Genomic DNA, 26,213 nt, shown 5'->3' with positions numbered 1-26,213 from the left:
CAATTGAATGCAGTATTTGATTTTTAAGCACATCAGAAATTAGCTCTTTGAAATGCATCTTGTTATCTTTGACTCAGGAAGCACAAGTACAGCAACTCATTAGGCTTCAGCTCTTTTCCTTCAAAACCACAAGTGTGTGATCAAATGTTTGCAGTCAGTTGAGGATAACTGTTAATAATTGCTTACACTTCCAGGGCATGCAAGTCTAAAAGGTCTGTTGAGCTGGTTGTTTAAAAACAAAACAAAACAACATAATAAAACATAATTGGGCAAGTCTAAGATTCAAGATATTAACATAAAACTATACCTAAAAGGGAACATAATTCTGGATTTTCAAAGCACATGTCACAATCAAGTTAGCAAATTGGTCTTACCTGTCAGTAGGGATGCAAGTGGGAAGAAAAGAAGAGCACTGGAGTTGCTCTGTCAGTGACTGGCCAGAACCTCAGTGAGAGGCACTGTCAGAAAGGAGATGTAGTATATATGACAGATGATCAAACTAAGGATGGAAGACTTTAAAACTTCCAAAGTAGCTTCCACTTTTAATTAAAAAGCTTTCTTGAACAGTAGCTCTCTGTTCCTTTTATAAGAAGGTGGAAAAAAGCTGTGTTCTTTCTGAGACAATGACATAGCACAGAAGCATAATTGTTATTTATTTTTTAAATTATTTGAAATCTGAAATCCTAAACCAATTAATTATAGGAATAAGCATTTTAGGCACTTGTTTTGCTGATGTGGGCTGCAAACAGAAAAGATTGTAGAAAGAATGTGCCATCTCTGAGTCCATTGAACAAAATTATCACAAATACGCTAACCTTGAGAGAGGCTCAGGATATATTATTCAGATCTAACTGGCTCTTAACTTCACGTTTATAACAGCAGTTACATTCCTGATCATTGCATATCCAAATGAGCAATTTACCATTTGAACCTCATCTCTATTAAGGTAAATTTAGTGTGGTTTAAATTCCTGCTAAATGCATCCTTCGTGGTCGTTGGTGTAATGGGCAGAACAAATAATTATTTTGAAAGCTTACACCACTGTGCTGTTCTGAAGGATGTTTGTACCTCTTATGACTCAGAGTAAATGAAGCTTTTTAAAACCTCCTGAGAATGCCAATGGTGCCTCTGCCTGTTTCAGAGGAGTTTATCTTCTGTTTATGTGTGCTCAAAGGTTTGCAGCTGCTAGTCTGAAACATAAAACAGGTACCTAAATAAGGGCACAAGGCAGGACTGTGAATGACTTCAGTGCATCGTGGTATACAAGCATGTGAAGTATTTGGATCACTTTGGGCATTGTACCTGTAGCCCAGGGAACAAGCAGTGGACATACACGAAATGTTTTTCTTGGCTTCTCTTTCATTAAAGCAGAACAAACAGAATTTTGCAAGATAACTGAGAGAGTGAAAGGAAAAGTGCTCTCATATGACTGGGAATGTTTTCAGATTAATTTATCCATGGATAGCTTCAATGTACTGTTCAGAGAAAATACAGATTCCTTAAGATGTTTTTGGGTGGTTTTATTTTGATTTCAAATGGCGAAGATGCAGACACCAAAAAGCCCTTGTAAATTAGGCTTTACACTTGCTGTTTTATTTGCAATTCGTTTCAGTTTCAGAAAGCATAAACAATCTGCATGTGTAAACATTTTCATCTAATAAATTCCACTGTAGCTTTTCTTCAGAATAGAACCATGAGAGAAAAAAAACCTAAAACTGCAGATAATGAAACTAGGGCTCTTTGTTCTTTACATAAATGTTTCCAGCATTTGTTGAGGTTTCTTTCAAAGAAGAAACAGTGCTGCTTCTAGCTTGAAGCAGACCTTATCCATTGTCCTCTCCTCTTCTGTTTGTTGTGTATTTACTTGGAAGTTTGTAAATTCTAAACTGGATTTGATAAGCAACTGCTGATACCATCATCCCATCCATCTTACTAGATTTGCACAGTGGCCTAATGGACTGGTTTGATCAAAGTGCTTCTTGTTCAGTTAAAAACCCAAGTGTTTTATGCCTTGATCAGCAGTCTTGTACAGCTGCCTTACAGCCACTGGCAAAAATGGATGTTATGATTTACTGAGCAGGAAACAGCAGGTGCTTTTTCTACAAGAACTTTAACATACGAAGCACTCAGAGCAAATACTGGGCTACGATAATATAAACCAAAAGAGGCTTTTGCATTTTGCTTTGAAAAATTCATGAAGCATTTCTTGTAATATGGAATCATAAAAAATTTAATCTGAACTTCTGTCTCCTTCCCAGGATTTTGTTTCTAGTTAGACTTGCTCAGGATTTTCCATCAGGGCTTTTCCACTGAAATATGTGATTTCTGCAAAGTCAACATTTTCCAATGGAAATTGTTGGGATTTGCCTACAACTGTTCACGTTTTGCACTTGTGGTACCCAAATACAAATTTCAGGACAGTTAACATTTGAGCCATATTTGGGCTGTTTCTTTATCCCAGGCACCTAAGGGACCTTTTGGCCCTGTCCCTTTAGAGACCTGTCTTTGTGAACACTCATGTCCTAGGAGACAGTTCTCCTCCTCTGTATGTAATATTCATGTTCACACATGGCAACACAAGCTACAATGTCTGTTCAGGGAGTGTGATTTCCTGTAATTTGTAACTATTTGTTCATTAGTGGTCTTTGAGACTTGCTGGTAGGACTGGCTACAGGGATTTTGCTATACAAACTAGTTTATTAGTATGGTGAGCTGAAGGACATTCTGCTTAATTTCCCAACTCAAAAGTTACCTCTGTAGTCCTCTTTTGCAAAATCAAACACCATTAATTTGTAAATTTGCAAGAGCCTGTTTGATTTTGGGTCATGTGCTGTGAAATATTCATTTTCCCCCTAAGTAATATATGCAGACTACCACAACAATAAACAGGGGCCACAGCATTTGGTTTGGTAACACTGGTTGGTGGGCAGCCAATAGATGTTCTGAGCATACCAGCCATGAAGCTGCAGGAGAGGAGACATTGCTGGGAAGACTTTTGTTGGCAAGCAGATGAGATCCTTTTGCCCAGTGTTTTCTATCTTTAAACTTTAATTTGCTACTTTGGGAAACCCCCTATCATTCATCTTTGTGTCCTCATTAGAGGAAAAATAGATTTGATTCTTAACTCTCAAGTTTTAGCCCTTGATTTCCTTCTTTCAATTTCAAAGGAGCGTTAATAGAACTTTTTGAGTGGGGAGTGCTGGGTGAATGCATTCCTGTCTTTATTTTTGGAATGCTCACATTACTGGAGTGGAGTAAGCAAAGTGAAAATGTAATAGCAAAATAGTATTTTTTAAAACAGCAAGAAAAGCCTTGAATTTCAACATCTGACAGGCAGATAAAATCAGCAAGTAGTTATGGCACAACTCTGTGGTAGGAGCTGACAGAACATACGTATAACAATATACAACTTAGCATAAGCATACATGTAAAATTATATAAAGGATGTGAAAGAATACTGCATGAATATGTTTAAGTAACCACCCTCACATTACTCTGGAAATGCTGTCAGGTCTGTCTCCTGTGATCACTCAGCTGATGTCCAATGGACAGCTTGTCTGTCAATCTTCTCAGATGTATGGACACGAGAATGCTCGCTAGCAGCCAGCAGATAATAAACAAAGAGATAGATATAACAAACAAAAGGGAAACCTGACAGATTGGCAGTAGAAAAGATTTGCAAAGCAAATCAAAGAAATTCTTTGATTGCACATACAGACTTGCCCACATGGAGGACCCAGTCCTGTTCTGGTATCCCTATCATAAGAAAGAAATAAAACTGTTGGAGCAAGTCCAGAGGAGGGTCACAAGGATGATCCAAGGGCTGGAGCACCTCTGCTATGATGATAGCCTGAGGGAGCTGGGGTTGTTCAGCCTGGAAAAGACTCCAAGGGCCCCTGACAGCTGCCTTCCAGTACCTGAAGGGAACATACAGGAAAGCTGGAGAGGGACTTTTCCTAAGGATGTCTAGCAACAGGACTGGGGGGAATGGCATTAAGCTGAAGGAGAGTAGGTTTAGACTGGATCTTAGGAAGAAGTTCTGGAATATGTTGCCCCAGGAGGTCATGGATGCCCCCTCTCTGGAGGTGTTCAAGGCCAGATTGGATGATGCCTTGGGCAACCAAGTCTAGTTGAGAGACATCCGTGTCCAAAGGCAGTGGAATTGGAGTAGGTGTTCCCTGAAGTCCCTTTCAACCTGAGCCATCCTATGATGATTCTCTAATGATGACCCAACTCTAGCCCATGTAAGAACACTGAACTGTGCACACCTGACTGGAATGTTCACATCCAGTATGGCAATCCAGTTGGCAGTGCCACTAAAGCTGGTAATTTAGGGTTAGGAAAAAATCACTATGGAGAGCATCATCCCATTCAATTAGCAGTTCTATTCAGCTAGTGAAAATGGAAAAACTGCACAATATGAAGCAAATCATCTCTTTTCAGCTGTCATCTTTTTATGCTGCTTTTTCCTTCAGTGGTGATTTTCCTCCACATTTGCCAGACTGTATTTTATTTGAATTCTCCATTCATTTGTTCAACAGTCTTCTCTTTTCTAGTTCATTGATGAATCATAAATAACAGCCCAGTATCATTATTTTTCTCCTTTTTGCATCTTGCTGGGTTTCTAGTCAGTGGTAGGACTCGGATTATATAACTCATAAATCTCTAAGTACCTTTATCACAAATATTTTAGAGAGCTTTTCTTTCCTTACACCTGCTATTTTGTTGGCCTTTTAAAAAGAATGTTGCTGGTTTAAGAGGATTCATTCTATTGCACCACATCTATTTTTAATATTTTATAGTTCTTTGTTTACGTCTTCATTAAGTACTTAAAGAAGATTTACATGTATTTAATGGTGCAGATAAGACTCACTGCAGCTTCAGCTTTTTTTGGTTCTCCAGAATAACATGTGAATTTAGTGCAATCGGTATATAAAAATAAAACTTCTAATGCTGAATATGGGAAAACTCCAAAGCAGGAAAAAAAATAAATTGCTTCAATATTTTTAGTTAAGTGTCCGTGTACTCTGAGTACTCTGTAGCTGAATTTAAGACCCTCCTTATCATAAACAGACATATATTACTATTTTCTAGAGCAATTAACTATGTTGAGATTCTTCTAACCTCATGGAGCAGTAGATGTTTTTCTTCTCTTTTTAAGTCTTTTACATCATGCTGTTGTCAAGTAAATGCTGGGTCATTTCTAAGAGCCACTTCTTCAGAAAGGGCAACTGCCAGCTCAGCTTTTCCTTTTCTTTACTCCATATTTTCACTGGACTACTTGCAGGGCTGTAAGTGTTTTCAGGTAGTTTCCAACAAAGAAAGATAACTTGCTACTGCTGTAGATATTTAATATCATCAGGATGCTGCCACTTCCTTAAAAAAAGTGTTGATCAAGGATTGCCAAGGTATTGGAAGAGTGCTCCTGTCTCAGTATTTTCCACTCTGAAAGCAATCCGTCCTCTTGGAAGTTACTTAAATAGGGCTTAAAGCCTGAAGAACACTTTAGCTAAATGAATCACATTGCAACTGTAAAAGAGACTTTGTTCAGATTCTTCACTACTGATTTAAAAGCAGAGCATATTCTACCATTATCCACAACTGAAGAAAAACATAGAGCTGTCATCTGGAAGAATATTAACACCTTTACCAGATGACATAGATGGGCTGAATGTTTCTGTGAACAGTGAGAACAGCTTGACTTTGGAAGCATCTCTAGGGGCTGTGAACAAGGAGCCAGAGGAAGCAGGAGTCTGAAGATGCAGAATGCTCACTTTCTGCTGGCTATCACTGTCTGGCTACCAGCTGCAGGTAAACCCATCAGTTCAGACTGGTGAATCTGAAATCAAGAAACTGCATTTTCAGGCAGGGAAATTACCCTTTTGTGAAAGGAAGTTAATATAGTCATGAATAAATCCACCATAGTGAAGAGGAAAAAGTAATATATACTGAATATCGATCTAACTGCGATGTTGCTATGCTAAGACCATTAATATATGTTGGATATTAAAAATACAAACCCATTACATCTAGATTATGTGTTTTCAATATTTTGAATCACTACTGTGACCCAACTGCCTCAAAGTCAAATTGAAAGTGTAAGGGATCTAATTTTATTCTCCAGCTTTCAAAACCCTTACACATTTAGCTGTTACTTCTCTTATGCTTCTCCTTCCATTTTGATGGACTTTCCTTCAGTGGGTTCAGTCTTCTCCCAGCTCTTTCAGCTTTCCTTCTTCAATATGTATCACAGGATCACTTCACTCACTTCATTTAACTTTGTGCAAATTACTCATGAATAAATCTTTCCAGTCGTGGGTAATTTTCTCCCCCAATATTTTTAGTTTGTTTGTTTGTGGGTTTTGGTGTGTGTTTTGTTTTGTTTTCTGTAACCTTCTCTCAAAAGAAAATGCAATATGGCTAGGGCTCTCTGGAGCTCTGCCAGGTGAATTCAGAGGCATGTTGCTGTGGTTGCTAATGAAGTTACTTTTCCCCTCTGATGTAACTTCTGTGTGCTAGCCTCAGTGCAAGTTACCATCACCCTAGCAAAGCAAGCAGGTGGGAATATGTCTTGATCTCACCTGATCGAGTTCAAGCTGAACTGCCAGGGAAGGTGGTTGATGCTAATGATCTGAGCTGTGGACTAGGATGGCAAAGTCATGGGTCATTTTGTCCCATTTTGCTGACTCTGCTGCCAAGGACAGTAATCTACTCTGGAGGCAAGGTAACCAGCAGCTGGGCTGGCAGTGACACGGCCTGCTACAGCTGTTGGCTTTCATAAAGCTTGGTTTGGGTCCCTATAAATTTTATCTCCATAATCTTAATTACTTCATTTTCTAACATATTTGGGTTTTCCTTCAAAAGATGCTTTTGTTTCTTTGTCCATTCTCTCTTGCTTCTTTATTTAATTTACTGATGTTAAATGTTCAGCATTTCTAAAAATGTCTCAAATGTTTTTATAGCCTAATAAATGCAAAATATTTCCAAAATATAAAGCTTTGAGATATAATTTATGTGTGTGTGTGTTTAATAAAGAGAATTAAACAACATAAGGAGCTGTGTTCACGAGTCAGGAGCTAGTTGGGGTATTTTTACTCTTACAGATCTCAAAATATAAAGCAAAAAATAGTATCAAATTTGTCATTTTCTTACAGGAGCAAAAATGTTGCCAGTGTAGTTAGATGGTACACATTTTTCAAAATATAGAACTGTTTTCATTAATAACATTCTCAATTTAAGTAAACATTTCAAGTTTCAGAACACTTTTAAGAAAAAAGAATGTTTCCAGTTTCCAGATTTTTCTGTGTGTAAGTCGATAGAGTAAAATGTCAATTTATAAACTGTGAAATAATCAGTGATAGGTTTAACATGAAAAGTATAGCACTAGTTATTAGACATTTGAAAAGTCTGATGGAAGTATTCATTTCCAGCTAGATCATGTCTAAGAATTTAGCTGAACATCAATATTTATATTTAGGTAGTGCAGGAGTTTGAATCATACCCTCTTTCAAGTTATAAATATGGGCTGTGTTTACATTAGTGAATCATAAGCATAGAACTTAGAGCTGAAGTAAAATCTTTTTTCTCCAGAGGTGCTTAAATAGACATGACCTGAATCTTGGATCATAGATGCATAGTTCTGAAGAGATGTCTATTTGAAAACAAAACCCCAAACATTAAAAAAAAAAAAGTCTACACTTCTTGCAGTTTCTTGTGACAGGTCAAAATTAGGATTATGGAAGTAAATTGATCACTTCTTATGTAAAAAAGACACTACTACTGCCTTTACATTGCCTTGTACATTTGCTGCACCATTACTCTGGGTGAAGCTTGTTCATCATGGGATACAAGTTTTATTTCCTGGCACTTGTATTTTGTTTGCTTTTATAAAAGTCTAGGCTGATACACAGGGTTTTTCAATCATAGAATGGCTTAGGTTGGAAGGGACCTCAGGAATCATCTACTCCAACTCCCCTGCCATGGGCAGGGATGCTTCTCAACTAGCTTGCCCAAGACCTCATCCAATCTAGCCTTGAATACCTCCAGGGAAGAGGCATCCACACCACCTCTGAGCAACATACTCCAGAGTCCCTGCACTCTCATACTGAAGAACTTCTTCCTAAGATCCAATCTAAACCTAGTCTCCCTCAGCTTCAAAGCATTCCCCCTTGTCCTATTGCTGCACACCCTTATGAAAAGTCCCTCCCCAGCCTTCCTGTAGGATCCCTTCAGGTACTGGAAGGCAGCTATGTGGTCCCCTAGAGTCTTGTCTGGCAGAACTCAGTGGCGTAGTGGACAGAATCTGTTCTGCAAGTTTCGTTGTCATAGATTCACAGATTGCATTGGTTTGGAAGAGACCCTCAAAGGTAGTCTTGTCCAATCCCCCTGCAATCATCAGGGATACCTCCAACTAGATCAGGCTGCCAGGGCCACACTGAGTCTGACCTTGAATGTCTCCAGGGATGGGGCCTCAACCGCATTCCTGGTCAACTTGTTCCAGTATTTCACTACTCTTATTGTAAACAATAGGTTCTTTTGAACATGTTTTAAATTGCTGCCTTTTACTCTGGAAGTGATGCTTCAGATTATTTTAATATGTTTTCTTTATTTACCTGATTGTTTTTGAACTGCAATATAGAACCTCATTAAATTGAACCAGCTCATGAACATACCTTAGCTTCATATGGAAAATGCAATTGCAGAAGATTAGTGTTAGAAGTCTTAACTGTAAGTAGCCTGAAGTAAAAGCAAACACTGCTTTTGTTTTAGTAGGTCTTTGATATTCCACATACATCTTAAGAGGACTGTGTGCGATTGCATGGCTTTTCACAGAATCACAGAATCTTAGGGGTTGGAAGGGACCTCATGGAGTCCAAGCCCCATGCCAAAGCAGAATCACCTAGGGCAGGTCACACAGGAATGCATCCATGTGGGTTTTGAAAGTCTCTAGAGAAGGAGACTCCACAACCTCTCTGGGCAGCCTGTACCAGGGCTCCAGCACCCTCATAGGAAAAGATTTTCTCCTCATGAACTTGTACCTGTTGTTCCTTGTCCTGTCACTGGGAACCACCAAAAAGAGACCATCACTTTCATCCTGACACTCACCCCTCAGGTGTTTATAGATCCTCTCTCAGCCTTCACTTCTCAAGACTAAACAGCCTCAGGCCTCTCAATCTTTCTTGGTAGGAGAGATGATCAAGTTTCACAATCATCCTTGTAGCATTCTTTTGGACTCATTCCAGTGGATCCCTCTCTGTTTTGAATGGGGAACCCAAAACTGGACACAGTATTTCAGGTGTGGTCTCACCAGAGCAGAGTGGAGGGGGAGGAGAACCTCCCTAGACCACTTTTCATAATGCACCCCATTTACATCAGTAATACTTCGTAATATACTTGTCTAGGACAAAGCCTGAAGTTTTCAGCTCAAATCTGAAGTAAAACTAATCTTTGTTGGGGAGGATCTGATAGTTACTGGTGGTAATTAGTACAACTGTGACTTGGGAAGAAAACCAGAAATGACTAGTGTTTTTGCAATGTTTTTTATCAAAATGACATGCCTGATGGTGAGTGGTAAGCACCTGCCTGAACCAAGATATTTCAGCGCTATGTTCCTCAATCTCAGTTGTGAATTCCACAATAAATTAAAAATTCCTAACGTAATGTGGAGCTTGTATGAAAGGGTCTTAGTATGAAAGGTACCCAGTAACCAGGTGAGCTTCTAGAACCACTCTAGAAGGAATTCTGAAAGGAATGGTTAATGACATACATCTCATGCTTGATCAGAAGTACTGGCAAATGCTTGATTTGCTTATTTGTTTGATAGGAATGCTTACTGTCACAAAGAAATTTTTTATGCAGGACAAACAGAAAGATGTCCTTACTTCAGGAAACTAGGTGCTCTGTTCATAGTTCTTGTAATTTCAAGCTAATTTGCAAAGCAGCTGATATTTTTGTGTGGATAAAGACACAGTTTTCTAGGTGGCATACATCATGCAGACAAAACCACATACTTTATGGAGTTCTTACATCAATTTGACCTGTGTTAAAATTGTATGCAAGAATGACATGCATCAGACTCTGCTTTGTGTTTCATGAGCTTTGCAGATGCCAAATAACATCCTGACTATTAATGTTTCCAGGCTTTGCTCTCTGTACATGATACTGTTGCTCAGAAGAACTACGATCCTGTCTTGCCTCCCATGCCTGATGATATCGATGAGGAAGAAGACTCAGTTAAGATAATCAGGCTTGTCAAAAACAGGGAACCATTGGTGAGCAACTGTCTTTTGTTTGGGGGGTTTGTGTTTGTGTTCAGATGATGAAGATGAGTGGGTGACATCACCTTGAAACGTGGACAGATGGATTTTGCACGTGTTTGTTCACAGAATCACAGAATGCTAGGGGTTGGAAGGGACCTCCAGAGATCATTGAGTCCACCACCCCCACAAAGCAGGACCACTTAAGGCAGGTCAAACAGAAATGCATCCAGCCAGGTTTTGAAGCTCTCTAGAGAAAGAAACTCCACAGCCTCTCTGGGCAGCCTGTTCCAGAGCTCCAGCACCCTCACAGTAAAGGAGTTTCTCTTCATGCTGAGGTGGAATTCCCTATGATTGAGTTTACACCCATTGCCCCTCATCCTGTCACTGGGTGTCACCAAAAAGAGGCTGGCTTCATCTTCCTGAAAGCCATTCTCTTCAGATATTTGTAGATATTGGTAAGGACCCCTTGAAGCCTTCTCATTTCCAGGTGAAAGAACCCCAGGCCTCTCAGTCTTTCCTCATAAGAGAGATGCTCCAGTCTCTTAACCATCCTCCTAGCTCTCCATTGAACTCTCTCCAGCAGTTCCTACATTCAGCAATACCCTTGTGACTTCCATTCACAGTCATTGTTAATCAAGCACAGGAAATGAATAATAAGATTTTGTTCATTCATGATGTTTGAGCATTACATATGTGGGCCAGCCTGAGCAGTTAGATCAGTAATATATTCATCGTTTATCTTGAATTTGAATCATTTAGAATGGAGAGAGGGAGAATGAATCCCCACAGAAATCTTGACCTTGGTTGTGAACTGTGCCTGTTAGCATTCATGTGAAAAACAAAGTGACCTTTTGGTACACTGAAAGAAAGCATAAAAACATATTTTAAAATGCCTGAATTGAAGTTTGGTCAAATTTAAGAGGTCTGTTGTTTTACTTTGGATTATGAATACTAGAAAGTTAATATCTTCATGGGGATATCTGGAAAAATGAAAGGACTAACCCCAGGTTGTGCTGCAAGTATATTAAAATGCTGTACTGATTTGGATATTTTTATTTGCTGTAGAGTGGGAGTCATCTTGTGTAAAATTTAACTATATTTCTCCTGAAAACCAGTAAGAGCTTTGTTTTATGTTGTACTGGATATTTGTTTTAATGGATCCTGGGCAAATATCTGCAGAGTTACTTTGAGAAAGTCATGATTTTTGTACCTCAGATGACAGTGGGAGAGCAGTGCCTCTGTTAGACATAGAGAGATAACGTGTCCCACAGTAGATATCTCACTATCAGTCTTATTCTTGATGGATTTCTGGCATCAATAAACAAGGAAGAAGCTTTGGTATTGACTGGCTGTAGGTGACCATGGGCATAATAAAAAAAAATTAAAATCACAAATATTTAAGTCACAGCTCTAAGCTTTCTTTTTGCTTGGTTGGTTTTTGTTTGTTTGTTTTAATCAAAAAAATTCTTTGAGAAAGAAAACAAACTTGCTCTAGAATTACTGTATCAGAAAGCGTTAATTCTGAAAGGTGTGAAGAAATTAGAACATATAGTATGCAATGAATTCTAATTGAGCAGCTTATTTTTAATGTTAATGAAATTAGGTTTGTTTTCTCTTCAATTAATCTTAATAAAATCTTAATTTACATAGTTGCACATTTCAAGCATGATTTGCTATTAGGACTTTTGTGAATTAAATACTGTAAGTTAATAGTATCTCCAAATGAATTGGATAAATTCATAATTCACAGAATGGTTTAGGTTGGAAAGGACCTTAAAGATCATCCAGATCCAACGCCCCTGCCATGGGCAGAGACACCTTCCACTAGCCCAGGTTGCTCAAGGCCTCATCTAACCTGTCCTTGAACACCTCAAGGGAGGCAGCATCCACAACCCCCCTGAGTACCTCAGTGTCTCACAACTCTCACTGTAAAGAATTTCTTCTTAATATCCAGTCTAAATCTCCCCTTCTCAAGCTTCGATCCATTTGTTCTCATCCTATCACTACAAGCCCTTGTGTAAAGTCCATTCCTGGCTTTCATGTAGGTCCCTTTCAGGTACTGGAAATGACTTTGAAAACAACACTGATGGATATTTTTTTTTTTTTTTTTTGTATGAGATGCATACATTCTATATTAGCTTTTGAGATTTTTAAACTCTCTTAAGCAGAAAGTTTGAGTTGTCTTAGCCAAAGGTTATCCTTGGTCTGTAGCTCAAAATCCGCTCTTGCCCCTTCACTCCAGAAGATACCAAGCTCCTCAGGCACCTCTGTGTCTGTAGTGGTTTGACCCTGACTGGAAGCTCAGCCCCATGCAGGCACTCACTCCTTTTCCCCAGTGGGATGTGGGAGAGAATTAGAAGGGTGAAAGTGAGAAAACTTCTGGGTTGATACCAGGACATTTATTAGGTAAAGCAAAAGCTGCATGTGCAAGCAAATCAAAACAAGGAATTCATTCCCTACTTCCATGGGCAGGCACGTGTTCAGCCATCTCCAGGAAAGCAGGGCTCCATCAGACCCAGTCATTTCTGGGGAAGACAAGCACCACCACTCCAAACGTCCCCAATTCCTTCTTCTTCCTCCAGCTATGTGTGCTGAACATGATGTCATAGGGTCTGGAATATCCCTTTGGTCAGCTGGGCTCAGCTGTCCTCCTCTGCTTTCATCATTATATCAGGATTCTTGCTACTGAGCTTGAGGCTGGAGGTACCATATAGTATTTTTTTCTGGGATGAGGATTCTCTGGTTTCTTGACTGGAAGATACTGAGCTCTCTGAACTTTTCTTTCACCTCAGATACATTCCAATTCTCTACTGTACTCAAACAGCAGAGATTGTTTTTCTGCAAAGCCTTAAACTTTACATCAGTTTCACACCCTGGACATTCTTGAATTGGATGTCTCCTTTGGATGACTTTCAGCAGTGCTCTCTTTGAAGCAAATCAGACACTTTCTTAACTTCTTTGGAATATATCTAGTGAACATCTCTATAGAAAAGTGCAGCACATTTTCCCTTGTACTCGTTCGTGCTTTTCTCTGAGTTAAGCACCTCTCCGGTGTGCTGAGCCTGTGTTAATCACATATTAATGAAGCTTGAGTTCCCTGGAGTAATCATCTCCAAAGAGAAGGAAACACATGGTTTGTGGGAGGACCTTCTGCTTGCCAGATTTCATCAGCTCAGAAGTCAGTACTGAACTTTCCTCCAGTTTTTTTGAAAATATGATATGAACTTTTGCTAATCCTTCCACAGGTTGGTTGATTGGTTTTTTTCCCTCTATTGGCAAATGCCATTCCCAGAGCATCTCACTCAAGAAAGGTAATATTATGTTAGAATAGAAGGTTTTGTCTGAACAAAGTAATTTTGAACATCTCTGAATCTTAAATAAAGAGAAGTAGAAACATTTTTTCTTTTAGAGATAGTCCAAAAATCACCTGGCTGTAATTAGGCTTTTTATTGGACAGCTTGGAAGGGGTTTGTTTATGCTTGCTTCTCCAGGGCTTTTTCAGCCACTGCCATATTCCCAGTTAGCATTCCTGATATCTGAGATGCAAAACCATACTACCAGCAGTTCAGTTCCTGCCCTCTCAATGCTTCCAGCTCCCAAATGATATTCCAGGTTTGTTACAGCTGTCATGCAGCTGTTCTTAACAGGATGCTTTTTCACGTTAGGACTCTTTGTCACACAGGCTCATTTCACTTAAATATAACCATTTGAAAACTAATCTCTGTGCTGTGTCTATAGAGAAGAGATAAACAGGCAGCTCTAGAGAATGACATCCATTGTAGACACCTGCCTTAAGGAAGGAATGATTCATTCTCTGGAGCTTCCTATTTATTTTCTGTTACCTATAGGAGGAGACTAACTCCTATGTAGCTTGAACTACAAACCTGATTTCCGTAGTGGAACTTGAGTGAAATGAATGGTGATGACTTAAAACGGTCGTTGGCATGTTCTGCCCATGCAGATTCTACAGCTCTTGCTTGCATATCAGAGGGCTGGAGCACCATTCCAACCAAGCCAGGTGGAGAGAATTAGGGTTGTTCAGCCTGGAGAAGAGAAGGCTCCAGGGAAACCCTAGAGCAGCCTTCCAGTACCTGAAGGGGACAACAGGAGAGCTGAGAAAGGACTTTTTACAAGGGCGTGTAGCATTAAGACAGGCAGCAATGGTTTTAAACTAGAGCAGGGTAGATTTAGATTAGATATTAGGAAGTTCTTGACTGTGAAGGTGGTGAAATGCTGGAACAAGTTGTCCAGGGAAGTGGCAGACTCCCCTGCCTCAAGACATTCAAGATCAGGCTTGATGGGACTCAGAGAAACTTTATCTATTTGGGGATGTCCCTGCTTACTGTAGTGGGGTTGAACTAGATAACATCTAGAGGTCCCTTCCAAAGTGATGCATTCTATGATTCTATTCTATAAAAAGCAGTGCTTCTGCATGAAAGCAGAAAGTTACTTTCTCAAGTTCAGTCCCTTCCAACCCAGTGCATTCTAGGATTCTATGATTCTTAGTAATGAATGAACCCCACAATTTTATAAGGACTGATTTGGGTGTAGGGACTGCTTTAGTGTGCATAGTTTGGTTTTGATTAACTCTTCACCATGAGGTAAGTAACTGATATTTGTATTTGCATTTTTGATAGAAAATTAATTAAAATAAAGCTTATTGAAGCACTTCCATTCAACAACTGCATGTGCTCTTTTTTAACAGAAAGGTATGCAAAAAATATTACTGATGTTTCAAACTGTCTTATTAACAGTTTCTTTTATAGGCTAGTCTTTCTTTCTTTAAAAATTAAGGCTTACAATGTTTATATTCTGGAACCTGCAGATATATGGATAAATAAAGGTCCCACCTGTGAAATCCTAAGTGATGCTCACCAATCAGTGTGATTCTCATGCTAAAAGTGAAAAAACCCCAATGCAACCAACCCAAAAACCAATGAAAGAGCCTTGCTGAAGGGGCTTATATTATTTTTAGTGCTTTTGCATGGTATACCTTTAAACATTTTCTCAGTCTGATCACCATATGGCTCCCAAACTCCTTATTTTTCCCTTTAAAAGTATTTTAAACTGAGCTATGCTATTACATCTGTATATGTCTCATTTAGGGTAACTTACACTTTTGGCTAGCAGCACTAAAAATATTTTCCAGCTCTCAAGGTCCAGTCTAACCTTCTTCCATTTTTAAAGCTCTAAATGAGGAGCTGCACTGCACATGTAACTGAAAGTACTGGAGCTGAACATCTCATAAGGAGAAATCTTGCCAGATTATATATACCTCAGAGTTTAAGCAGGGCTGGCAGCAGTACAAGAGAAGCTGCTTTTTCAGAAAATCAGCTCTCTGGATTTTCAAAAAGAAATCCACTTGTGTTTGCTTTCTTCTTAAGTGTTCTAAATTGGGAGGGAAGGGGAATTTAAAGAACCTACTTTTTTCTTTGTGTACTGTATGTACAGCAAAAATACATAAACTCAAACTGGTTTTCATGAGTCTGCCCATGCATTTTGCATTTGCTGTAAAGGAGTTATTGACAGCGAGCTAACTTGGGTTAAAGAACTTCCCTATAAATGTGAACTTGATTCTGTGCTTTGTTTAAAAATTCCAATTTACCTGTTATCTTTACTCTGGCATCTTTCAAATTTGGCTAATCTGTGTTAGGAAAACTTATTTTGTGCCAATAGGGATAATGATATCGAGTATGAAATGACCACTCCACTTGGACAAGAGCCTTGTTGTTACTTCCAGATGCTGTCTGGGTCAATACTGTGGGCTTTGATTGCACACAAGGGTTTTTTTTCAGTGTCTGTCTGAAAACAAAGTGAAATGAAGTACCCATTTTCAGACATCAGCACAGGGCTGGGGTAGCTGGGTGGTCACAGTGGAAGGCTGTCAGAAATCCTTTTGCCTTCAGTAGCATTTAATAGTGTTGACTTCCAGGTAAAAGGCATAAAGCCTTTCTGTTCAAGGTTTTTTTTTTTCCTGATTAATTAGGGGAGGCTCTGTTTTATATGAAAAATATAGTGGAAATATCCTGTATTTATATTTGGTTCTAGCATCCTAATGGTCGTTTTCTTCTTTTTTGATGGACATATTGAGAGAAAAGAGGCTTTGTACTTTTCAACAGAGTAACTTTCAAGGTATTAATAATAAACTTCAAATTAATATCTGTTGCTGCAAGGTCAGAACTTACTGTTGAGATATAGGCTAGAGGCATTAATGCTTTGCTTAACACATTTCTGGTGGTATGCAATGCTTGTACAGAAGTCCAATTGTGTGTTTTTAAAGTGAGACTAGCTGTAGTTAAATATCTTTTTGAAACTCTCAGGCTCATTTAAAACTGTAACACAAACAAATGTTTCCTGATGTAATTACATGATAAAAACCACATAAGAAGGTTAGTAAATTGCAGAATTACTCTGCTTATGAATAGAATTTAATACTAATAAATTTAAGATGTAAAACAAAATGCATAAACACAGCACATCAGTCTCTCTGAGGAGTGCTGTTTGCTGTTAAAGTTTCAACCAAGAAAGAATGTGTGGTGACTGTTCCAGTTTTTCTCTGTTTGTCCTACATGTAAGTTACATATTAAAAAATAGTAATTAATTTCCCATTTGTTTTGTCTTCATGTCGTGCATTGTGTTTTTATCTTAGAGGCAGAAGGAAAGGGAAACAAGCTTAACCCTAAACCTGCCACAATAGTCAGTTAAACTGTTAATTGCAGTAAAATGTCACCCCTGCTACTCATTTGCACATATTTCAACTTTATGAAACAGTGAAAACCTGAAATAGTGATAAAAATCATGTTCATGTTTAACGTAAGCAAATAGAGGAAGGTAGCTATAAAAACAATCTAATTAAGGAACTTCATAAAGTACTGGTGAACCTTACTTCAAGCACAACACTTCTTCGATGAAAGTCTAACCACTCTTATACTCAGAGGTGAAGTAAAAACTGTTCCTTCACCAAACACAACTATAGAAATTTCCAGCAAATTGCCTTACCTATCAGAGCCCTCAACATCTCTCTGCTGATTGACCAAGACAGAGCCTATCACAGGTGACTAAAGACATGGCAAAATAATCCTGTGCAAGTAAAAAGCGATTGGCCAGAAGGTGCATTTTTTGTGATTTTTGTTGTTAGTGGTTGTTCTAAATATTGGATCAAATAACCTTTTTGGAGATGATTATACAGTATGTTTATCTAGCTAAAATCCTCCTCCTTATTCTGGGAATTCCACCCACCAGAGCAGGTCCAGCATTTCTCTCCTCACTGGTTCCCATCTGTCTGCAAGGCAGCAACTCTGTGCCTCCTCATCCCTTCCTTCTTACTGGCACTGCTGCTGCCTGCTGATTTCCCATCACCTTGTGCCTCTCTTCAGCTGGCCCTCGCAGTTCTAGTTACAAAGGCATTTCTCTCATCTAGACAGCTGTTTGCTGGAAATTCAACTACATGATGTCATTTAACCTGAATGCCTCGCACTGTGTTTGTGTAATGTATGAAAACAGCCGTGGCTACCTCAGGAAACGTTCCCCTCCTCTGCACTTCTGTCCCGTGGGCCTTCCAGGTGATCCCCCATATGCAGGAGCAATTCTCAAATTTGTCTTTATTTATTAATAACTCTGTAAAGCAAAATGATGATGAGTGGCTGCACAAAAAAAAAAAAGCACAAACCAAAAACCCAAAAACCTGCACCCACAAAAAAACCCCAAAACACACCTGTGTCCATACAGAATGCACAAGTTACTGCTGAATGGGAAATGGAAAAGAAGTCACTTTTAATTTAAGAGGATGGCAACAGAGCAACATATTTTGTATTCTCTTTTCAAGAGCAAGTATCATTTCTGGCTTATTCACACATTGATGTGCTGACAACTTTTTGCAGCTTTATAAAGCAAACATTTTTCAGTGTTGAGAATTAAAGTTATGGTGAAATTAACCAAATCATTTCCTTTCCTTTCTCTTTTCCCATTTCCCATTTTCCCCCCTTTTCCATCATTTTTTCTCTTTCCTTTTCCTTTCCATGTTTTTTTAACCAAGGGAGCTACTATTAAAAGGGATGAACAAACTGGTGCAATTGTGGTGGCCAGGATAATGCGTGGAGGAGCTGCAGATAGAAGTGGTAAGATATTGCTGCTTGGCACTAGCCATTCAAGTTCTAGAGCCTGGAACAAGATGAGATAAAATGGCATCCTTTGTAGAAATGAAATATGTCACTGTCACAAAAATATTTGGGGTCTGGACAGTTTTTCAAAGTGATATTTCGATACTGGTGAAAATCTTTTTGCTCATTTTTTCCCCCCCCTATTTAGTTGCAACCAAGTATCTTTCAGTTAGCATATACACTGATTAATTAATTAATTAATCATTATTTGTTTCCAATTGAAGACATCCACTTAGAAATAATGGGATATGCCAGGATCATATCCTGCTGATGGAGTAACTCAGGATGGTTGTACTGTTTTGTATTAGGACATCCATTTGGAGTTTCAGCTGGTAATTCTTAAAATAGCAGCACATCCTTGACTGCCATTGTTTAGTTCGGGGTGCTCAAAGACTACAAGAACAAGGAGGAGATCCTGAATTAGACTCTGAAGTGCCTCTTTTCACTGATGAGAATCTAGGACAGTTTTTCACACTAAGATGGGGTAATGGAGTAAATCTAGATAGATATATGTGTGTGTGTATATATATATATTTAAATTTAGTAAGCATTTGTGCTACAAATTAGCACTCAGCAGCTTCAGTGATCTTTGCAGTACTTGCAGCTGTGTAGCAGTAAGAAAGTAGGATTAGAAAAAGAATTGGCACAGACATTTTTCAAACATCTGCGTATTGGTCTGGAAAAGTCGTAGAGAAATGGTGCTAATTTTCAAGAGGAAGGAAGGGAGATGAGTAAACCAACCTCTCATCTTATCTGTGAGGACAGTAGCTGGCATGTTCATCATATAGTCTTGCTTTTAAATTAGATCTTAAAGTGGATGAACAAGGGAGAAAAACCCCTAAATGTTAAAGGTATTTTTTGTATAACGCATAGTCAGTTTGTCTCTTTGTCTTCTGTAGGTCTTATTCACGTTGGTGATGAACTGAGAGAAGTCAATGGAATTCCAGTAGATGATAAAAAACCTGAAGAAATAATACACATCCTGGTAAATACCAAACATTTGAAAAGTAATTTAGGAGAGTCAAGAAAAAAATAATTGGACTTCACAATTTCTGATGTGTTTCTTTGAAAAAAGTATATTCTACAATAATGACTTTTCTTCCAGTGCCATAATTTACAAACCTCTGTTTCCTTTCTCTTAAACCATTATCTTCCACATGTTACAGGAATATGCAATGACATGTTATTGTAAAGAGTTAATGATGGTAATATGACTGTAAATATGTTGCAGAATATTGCAGACCTCAATGTATAATCTACAGTTTTTAAGGCACATCATGAGCTGTTGAATTTAAACTATTTAAAATGTATTAATTAGCAACACACTAATTCCATGTGAAAATTAATTCATGATACATGATACTTGATAGAATCTAAAAGTGGTGTACTAAGATTATGTTTTATATGGATTGGAGGTATGGATCCATATATCTGACTGCATTTGCAATCCTCTGAACTACAGTCCCTGAAACCAGTCTAATTTTCTCACTTATGTAGCACTGTTGCAAAGTAAGTAATTTAGACTTCTTATGAAATAATTAGTATTTTTTACAGCAAAGAAGCTGTTGAGGGTCATGATGTAGGCAGTTCAATATACATTAATACCTTGCTGGCCTGCTGAATTGAGTGCCTCTCTCACAGTTTTGGTTCAATGACCCTGATGATTAATTTCTAGTGTTAGCCTGCTAATATTCCTACTTCCTTTATGGTTTTGTGTTCCCTACAGAAACATTTTCCAGCAAAAACGAATACCTAAAAATCTCTAGAAACACAATAGCACTAGAAAAGGTGTGAACAATTTCCTCATTTATCTCCTTGAGGTACAATATAAACATCAAAAGCTAGTTTGAGCAGATTTCAAAAGTAACAGAATTATTGATTCCAGTGCTAGGGCTGGTGAAATCAGAGCTTGGCTGCTGCTTGTCAAACAGTGAGCTCTTGGAGCGCAGACGTGCCGGCAGAAGTGTGTCTCGCCTGGTAGTGGACAGGGCTGTTTCCATTTTGCCAGAACCTTTGGCTGGCTGTTGCACTCTCCTGGTTTTATGAAACTCCTCAGCCACATGCAATAGCAAGCAGAGGCTCCAGCTGATTAGCACTTCCTTCAGCAGCAAAGTGTCACTGAGGCGGTGGGAATATATTGCGGTTAATAAGTAACGTGCAGCCAGACACACTTTAAGTGGGATGTAGGGAAAGATGAATGGATGAGGTGGTTGATGATGGCTAACTTGTTTCAAGATTTATAGTGGAGCTCTTTTTATTCCATCTAGTACACGTAGACTATTCAAATATGTTTTTCTTTTCTAGTTTCTTAAAGTTGCCAAAAGAATAAATCCCCTCCCGCCCCCCAATGGTTTTATATGATAAATATGGCATAAGCCTGTTTGAATTTTTCTATCTTCTGTGTTTTTGAAAAATGAAATGTTAGTTGGATTTTTCCAGGGATGTCCAAACTGTGCCAGGAGTCTAGCAGTTGCTTCTATTATGCATATATTTTAGCTGTAGCATTTGTTCCTGCTTTCAGTGCCAAAGTGGGACCTCTGCAACGTGCAGCTCCCAATTTTTAACAATCTGTCTCTGCCCATCAATGAAGCAAATAAAACCAAGCATTTTAATTTTTGCAATGTAAAGTTTGTCATAGTGTAGATGTCAAACTCTATGGAGCATGCTTGTGAGAGGATGGATTAATTCTATTTCAGTATTTTAGAACTAATTAGAATTTCTTTTAAGCTCTCTTTGAAATGTACAGCTTAAATCTCAGTGCATTTTCTCTTCAAATATTCACCAGGCTCAGTCTCAAGGAGCGATTACATTTAAAATTATACCTAGTGTGAAGGAAGAAATGCCAGTGAAGGAAGGCAAGGTAGGCAAGACTTTTCCAAAAGCTTTTCCAGTAACTGTTGTGCTGAGGATGAATATTGTTTGCTTGGATAACAGAACAAAAAATATGATTTATGCCTCCTGACTCTGTTTTCCTAATGTGACAACGTGTAGTGCATTGTACACTTCAGTACTCAGGCGCTGGATTTACAGGTGAGTGTAACATGGTCCTTAAGCTCTGACTCTGCAGCTGTGAAGATCACATAGGTAATCATCCATCTTCAGCGAGGACCTGACTTGCTTCCAAGTACTCCTTTTCTTCCATCACAGACTTGACAGCACCTTGGTTCAAAAGTATCTTCTCTTCTGTCCCCCATATGGGCACACTATGCACCTGCAGAGTCCTGTTTGCCTTGAACCACAGAGACTTTACTACATGGTGGTTGCAGAAGCAATGAATTTAACATTCAGTTATGAACTTCTAATGTTAGACTTCAATGAGAGTGTTTTACAGCTATAAATGTTTATTGCTTCATGTTATTTTGTTCAACAGTTTTGAACAGTAAAAGCAGAAAAGGGGAATACCTTTGGATTAGATTTAATGCTTTGATTATAAAGATCAAACATGGTTTCTTTCAGATGTTTATCAGAGCCCTATTTGACTATGATCCTAATGAGGATAAAGCAATTCCTTGTAAAGAAGCTGGACTTGCTTTCAGAAAAGGAGATATCCTTCAGATCATGAGCCAGGATGATGCAACCTGGTGGCAGGCCAAACATGAAGGTGATGCCAATCCCAGAGCAGGCTTGATCCCTTCAAAGCATTTCCAGGAGAGGTGAGCTACTGAGAAGCACAGTTTCATTCTTTTTGGTAGTAAGAGAAGACACTCATTTGCCAAGCTATTAAGTTAGCATGGTTGACGTAAGTAATGCTCATAGTTACATGGGTACGATAAACCTGCGTTTGCAGCAAGACAACTGAACTTGGAAACCTGTTGCTGGAGTCCTTTAGATTTCCTTATTTGTCTGGCTGGAATCAATAATGATAAAAACTGATAGGATATCACTGATCCAGAGTGAAAGAAAAAACATATGGAAAAGAGCACATCAGTATCTGCATTCACAGTGATGTGCTCTGCAGGAATAGGAACTGCAGGAGGTTTTGGAGAACTAACAAAAATTTGAGGCTGAGGATTTTTTTTTTTTTAACATGGTGAATAGATTGCATTAAGTTAATATATTTTTTAAATCTTCTGGATATTTTGCAATAGTCTTGTGATGTTAAGTGTTTATTGATCTGAAACTTGCAGTGAAAACTGAGGAGTTTGTGTCTTTCCCCTATCACCTCCCATTTTATAGGAGATTTGCACTAAGAAGACCAGAAGTGCAGATTCAACCACTGAAAATTTCCAACAGAAAGTCATGTAAGTCTGTTAACCTGGCATAGAAATCATACTCCAGATCTCTCACCTTATAAAGCAGTTCCTTTCAGCCCTATGACTACAGGAGCATTTCTCCTGGGCACATCTTCTTGATCACATTGTATCAGTGAGAAAATAAATGAAAGAGCTGAAATTAAAAGCTTTAAAAGCAGCTAAGACTTTTCCCCAAACCTCTGACTTTGTTTTTGAAGCACTGAGCCAAATGAATGTTTTGATATATAATATTATAAAGGTTGAAGAGTGTTCTTTTCCTGTTGAAATAGTGCAGAATTGGCTGGAGTTTAGATAATTTGGTCTGCATCAATATAGTGAAATTTATGTTGAAGGTGAGATAAAAGGTCAGATAGGCTTCCCATATCATTGGTGTGGTCCTGTGTCCTATGAAGCAGCAAGAAGTTTTAAAAGTCAGGACTTTCATTTCTTTGACAGGCCACTTCTTACTGTTTAAAATTCGTTCTTTGTAGTCTTTTAAGTACAGTAGTTGCACAACATAAGAAAAATAAGCTCCAAGAAAGCATATACATCAAAACTAATATTTTCTTCCCACTGGAATTTACATCAACATCTGTTTAAATTGTTACTGTGTCTTTTACTTGACCTGTTATTTCTTTTGGTTGTACAGGCTCATAGCAAAGTGAGTGCAGTGTTAGAAGCTATTATGCTTCAGCAGGATCTAAATCTTAAATGCCAACCCGTTTGTGAGTTCAGCTAGAAGTATTCAGAAAGTGATCTAAAGCTTCCAAACATCCTTCATTCTCTAACATTAAAACAGAGAGTATGGACACTATGGCAAGCAGTGGTTGCTGGCACACGAAGTGCAAACCTAAATGCTTTTAACTTTAAAGCTTCTTACTGAGGTTTCTTATTGCAGTTTTCTTAACTCCTTGCTATGGCTTTTGTGTTCTGAAGCTTAACCATTACTAATAATTACTGTTAGTTTTCCAATAGTCTGCATTTTTCTATTATCCATTCCATTTCACTATTTCATGGGGTGCCCTAATGCTATTGTTAACTCCAAAGCCTTTAATTAGTTTGGTAATTAGAATAATAGACTCTATGATTAAACTATAGCTTCTCTAACTTACACAGATCTTAGAAACAAAGAGGAGCCTCCTCCAGCTTGTAGTAAATCTGTTGTTTTTCTAGGTTCTAGGTCAAGTTGCTCTGCCCCAGTTTTGGAAAAGTGTCTGATCCCAGGGTATAGCTATTTCTCTCTGTCCACTGTTCTTGAATCTGGATAATACCCTCAGCAAGAGCCTTCAATTAAGGTGGCACTGGTGCTTTTGAAGAGGTAAATCACCTGCTGCAGTAAACCTGCATGGTTCCTTTTGTTATGGGCTGCATCTTTTTAGTGACTTTCAAGTGAAAGGCTCGACAAGATGCATCTCAGCCTTCTGAATAGGCAGCCCAGATTTGATTGAAAATTGCCAAAATTACAACCCAAATAAGACCCACAGTGCAAAGTCTACTATTGTTGTCTGCTGTTGCCTTAATTTGCTTAAACAAGGGAGAAGAGAGACTTTTTTCCTCCCCTTTCTTTTAGAACATGACAAAGCCTCGGAGTCAAGCAGTGTCTCTGTTATTGTTCTCCTTTAGACTTTCTTTAAACAAATCAGGGTCCAGCTAAATGCCATCTAGAAGGCAGTGGTGCCTTTTGAACAAGGAAAGACTGCAGAGGGATTCCAGGCTTGTCATTTTCTCTCATCCCCATATCCTGTGACAATTTGCCAGATGTCCATGGGAAGAGGGGAAGTGCTGTTCTGAGTAGAGGTCCATCCCTTCCTACAAAGATGAAACAGGGTTTTAGTGCTGGGAGGAGAGTCAGATCTTCACAGAGGACCTGAATTCAGCTATAAAAAATCGTTGTGACTAGGACTTAGCTCAAGTTGCTCTCAGGAAAACTTTCCACTTGCTTGGCTTCTTAGGAATATTCCACGTAATCTGGGAAACTCTGCCTTTGTGATCCTTCTAAAGTGAGACAGTTTTTCATGTTATCAAGTAAGCAGTGAAGCTGTTGGAAGTGGAGGCTGTTTCTGTGTTTGTACAATCACAATAATGGAAAATCATGCATTGCCCAACTGGGCAAACAGCATACTGCCAGCACTGGAAACATGTAAGGAAGGTGGCACAGGAAACAAAATTGGAAAGGGCTGCTGGTTCTGATTTTTCTTTTTTTTTTTTAGCCCTTTTCTGTATTGTGGGGCATGGCCCACTGATTACTGTACTCTAAAGTTTTATTCAACAAGTTCCTGTGTAAGGAAGTGGTGGAGCAGATCATTTTGAGTGCCATCATGCAGCATATACAGGGTAACCAGGAGATCAGGCCAGTCAGCAGGGTTTATGATGAACCTGATCTCCTACAACAAGGTGGCCTGCTCAGTGGATGATGGAGAGGCTGTGGGTGTTGTCTACCTAGACTTCAGTAAAGGATTTGACGTTGTCTCCCACAGCATCCTCCTGGAGAAACTGGCTGCTCATATCTTGGATGAGCTAGATAAACAGCTGGCTGAATGGCCAGGCCCAAAAAGTGGTGGTGAATGGAGCTAAATCCAGTTGGAGGCCAGTCACAAGTGGTATTCCCCATGGCTCAGTCCTGGCACCAATTGTGTTCAACATCTTTATCGATGATCTGGATGGGGGGATCGAGACACCCTCAGTACATTTGCAGACACCAAATTGGGCAGGAGTGTTGATGTTTGAGGGTAGAGAGATTCTTCAGGGGGATTTGGATGGGCTGGATCACTGGGCTGAGGCAAGTGGTGTGATGTTCAGCAAGACCAAGTGCTGTGTCCTGCGCTTGGGTCACAACAACCCCATGAATGCTCCAGGCTTGGGGCTGAGTGGCTGGGAAGCTGCCTGTCAGAGAAAGATGTGGGGTTGCTGGCTGAACATGAGCCATCAGGGTGCCCAGGTAGCCAAGATACCCAACCGCATCCTGGCCTGTATCAGGAACAGCATGTCCAGCAGGACCAGGCAAGTGATTGCCCCCCTGTACATAGCACTGCTGAGGCCACACCTTGAGTACTGAGTTCAGTTTTGGGCCCCTCACTCCGAGAAGGACATTGAGGTGCTGGGGCAGGTCCAGAGATGGGCAACGAAGCTGAACAGGTCTTATGAGGAGTGACTGAGGAAACTGCAGTTGTTTAGCCTGGAGAAAAGTAGGCTCAGGGGAGACCTCACTTTCCAGAACTCCCTGAAAGTATGTTGTAGCAAGCTGTATGTTGCTCTCTTCTCCCAAGGTACAAGTGATAGAACAAGGGGAAGTGGCTTTGAGTTGTGCCAGGGAAAAAATTCTCCACTGAAAGGGTTGTCAAGCATTGGAACAGGCTGCCCAGGGAAGTGGCAGTATTAAAAAGATATATAGATGTGATGCTGAGGGACGTGGTTTAATGGTGTCTTGGCAGTGTTAAGCTAATCGTTGGACTTGATGATCCTAAAGGTCTTTTCCAACCAAAACAGTTCTGTGCAGTGTGAAATTGGTAATGCATGATTTAGTCTGATTCTTTTTTAATCCTGTATTGAAAGACATCAGCTTC

The 26,213-nt window shown here is 39.2% G+C and overlaps 1 protein-coding gene across 1 annotated transcript in view; it reads left to right on the top strand.

Moving 5' to 3' along the window:
* The window catches only part of MPP7 (MAGUK p55 scaffold protein 7), an 83,438-nt gene that overhangs the window by 31,176 nt on the left and 26,049 nt on the right, over positions 1-26,213 (top strand). The window contains exons 5-10 of the mRNA XM_054389978.1: positions 10,140-10,271; positions 18,295-18,376; positions 19,318-19,403; positions 21,204-21,278; positions 21,875-22,071; positions 22,595-22,659. Of these exons, the coding sequence (XP_054245953.1) occupies positions 10,140-10,271; positions 18,295-18,376; positions 19,318-19,403; positions 21,204-21,278; positions 21,875-22,071; positions 22,595-22,659 (637 nt within the window). The remainder of the gene's footprint in view (positions 1-10,139; positions 10,272-18,294; positions 18,377-19,317; positions 19,404-21,203; positions 21,279-21,874; positions 22,072-22,594; positions 22,660-26,213) is intronic.

The sequence above is a fragment of the Indicator indicator genome, chromosome 20, assembly GCF_027791375.1.
Source record: "Indicator indicator isolate 239-I01 chromosome 20, UM_Iind_1.1, whole genome shotgun sequence".
Lineage (NCBI taxonomy): Eukaryota > Metazoa > Chordata > Aves > Piciformes > Indicatoridae > Indicator > Indicator indicator.
This window is presented reverse-complemented; position numbering and strand designations above follow the sequence as displayed.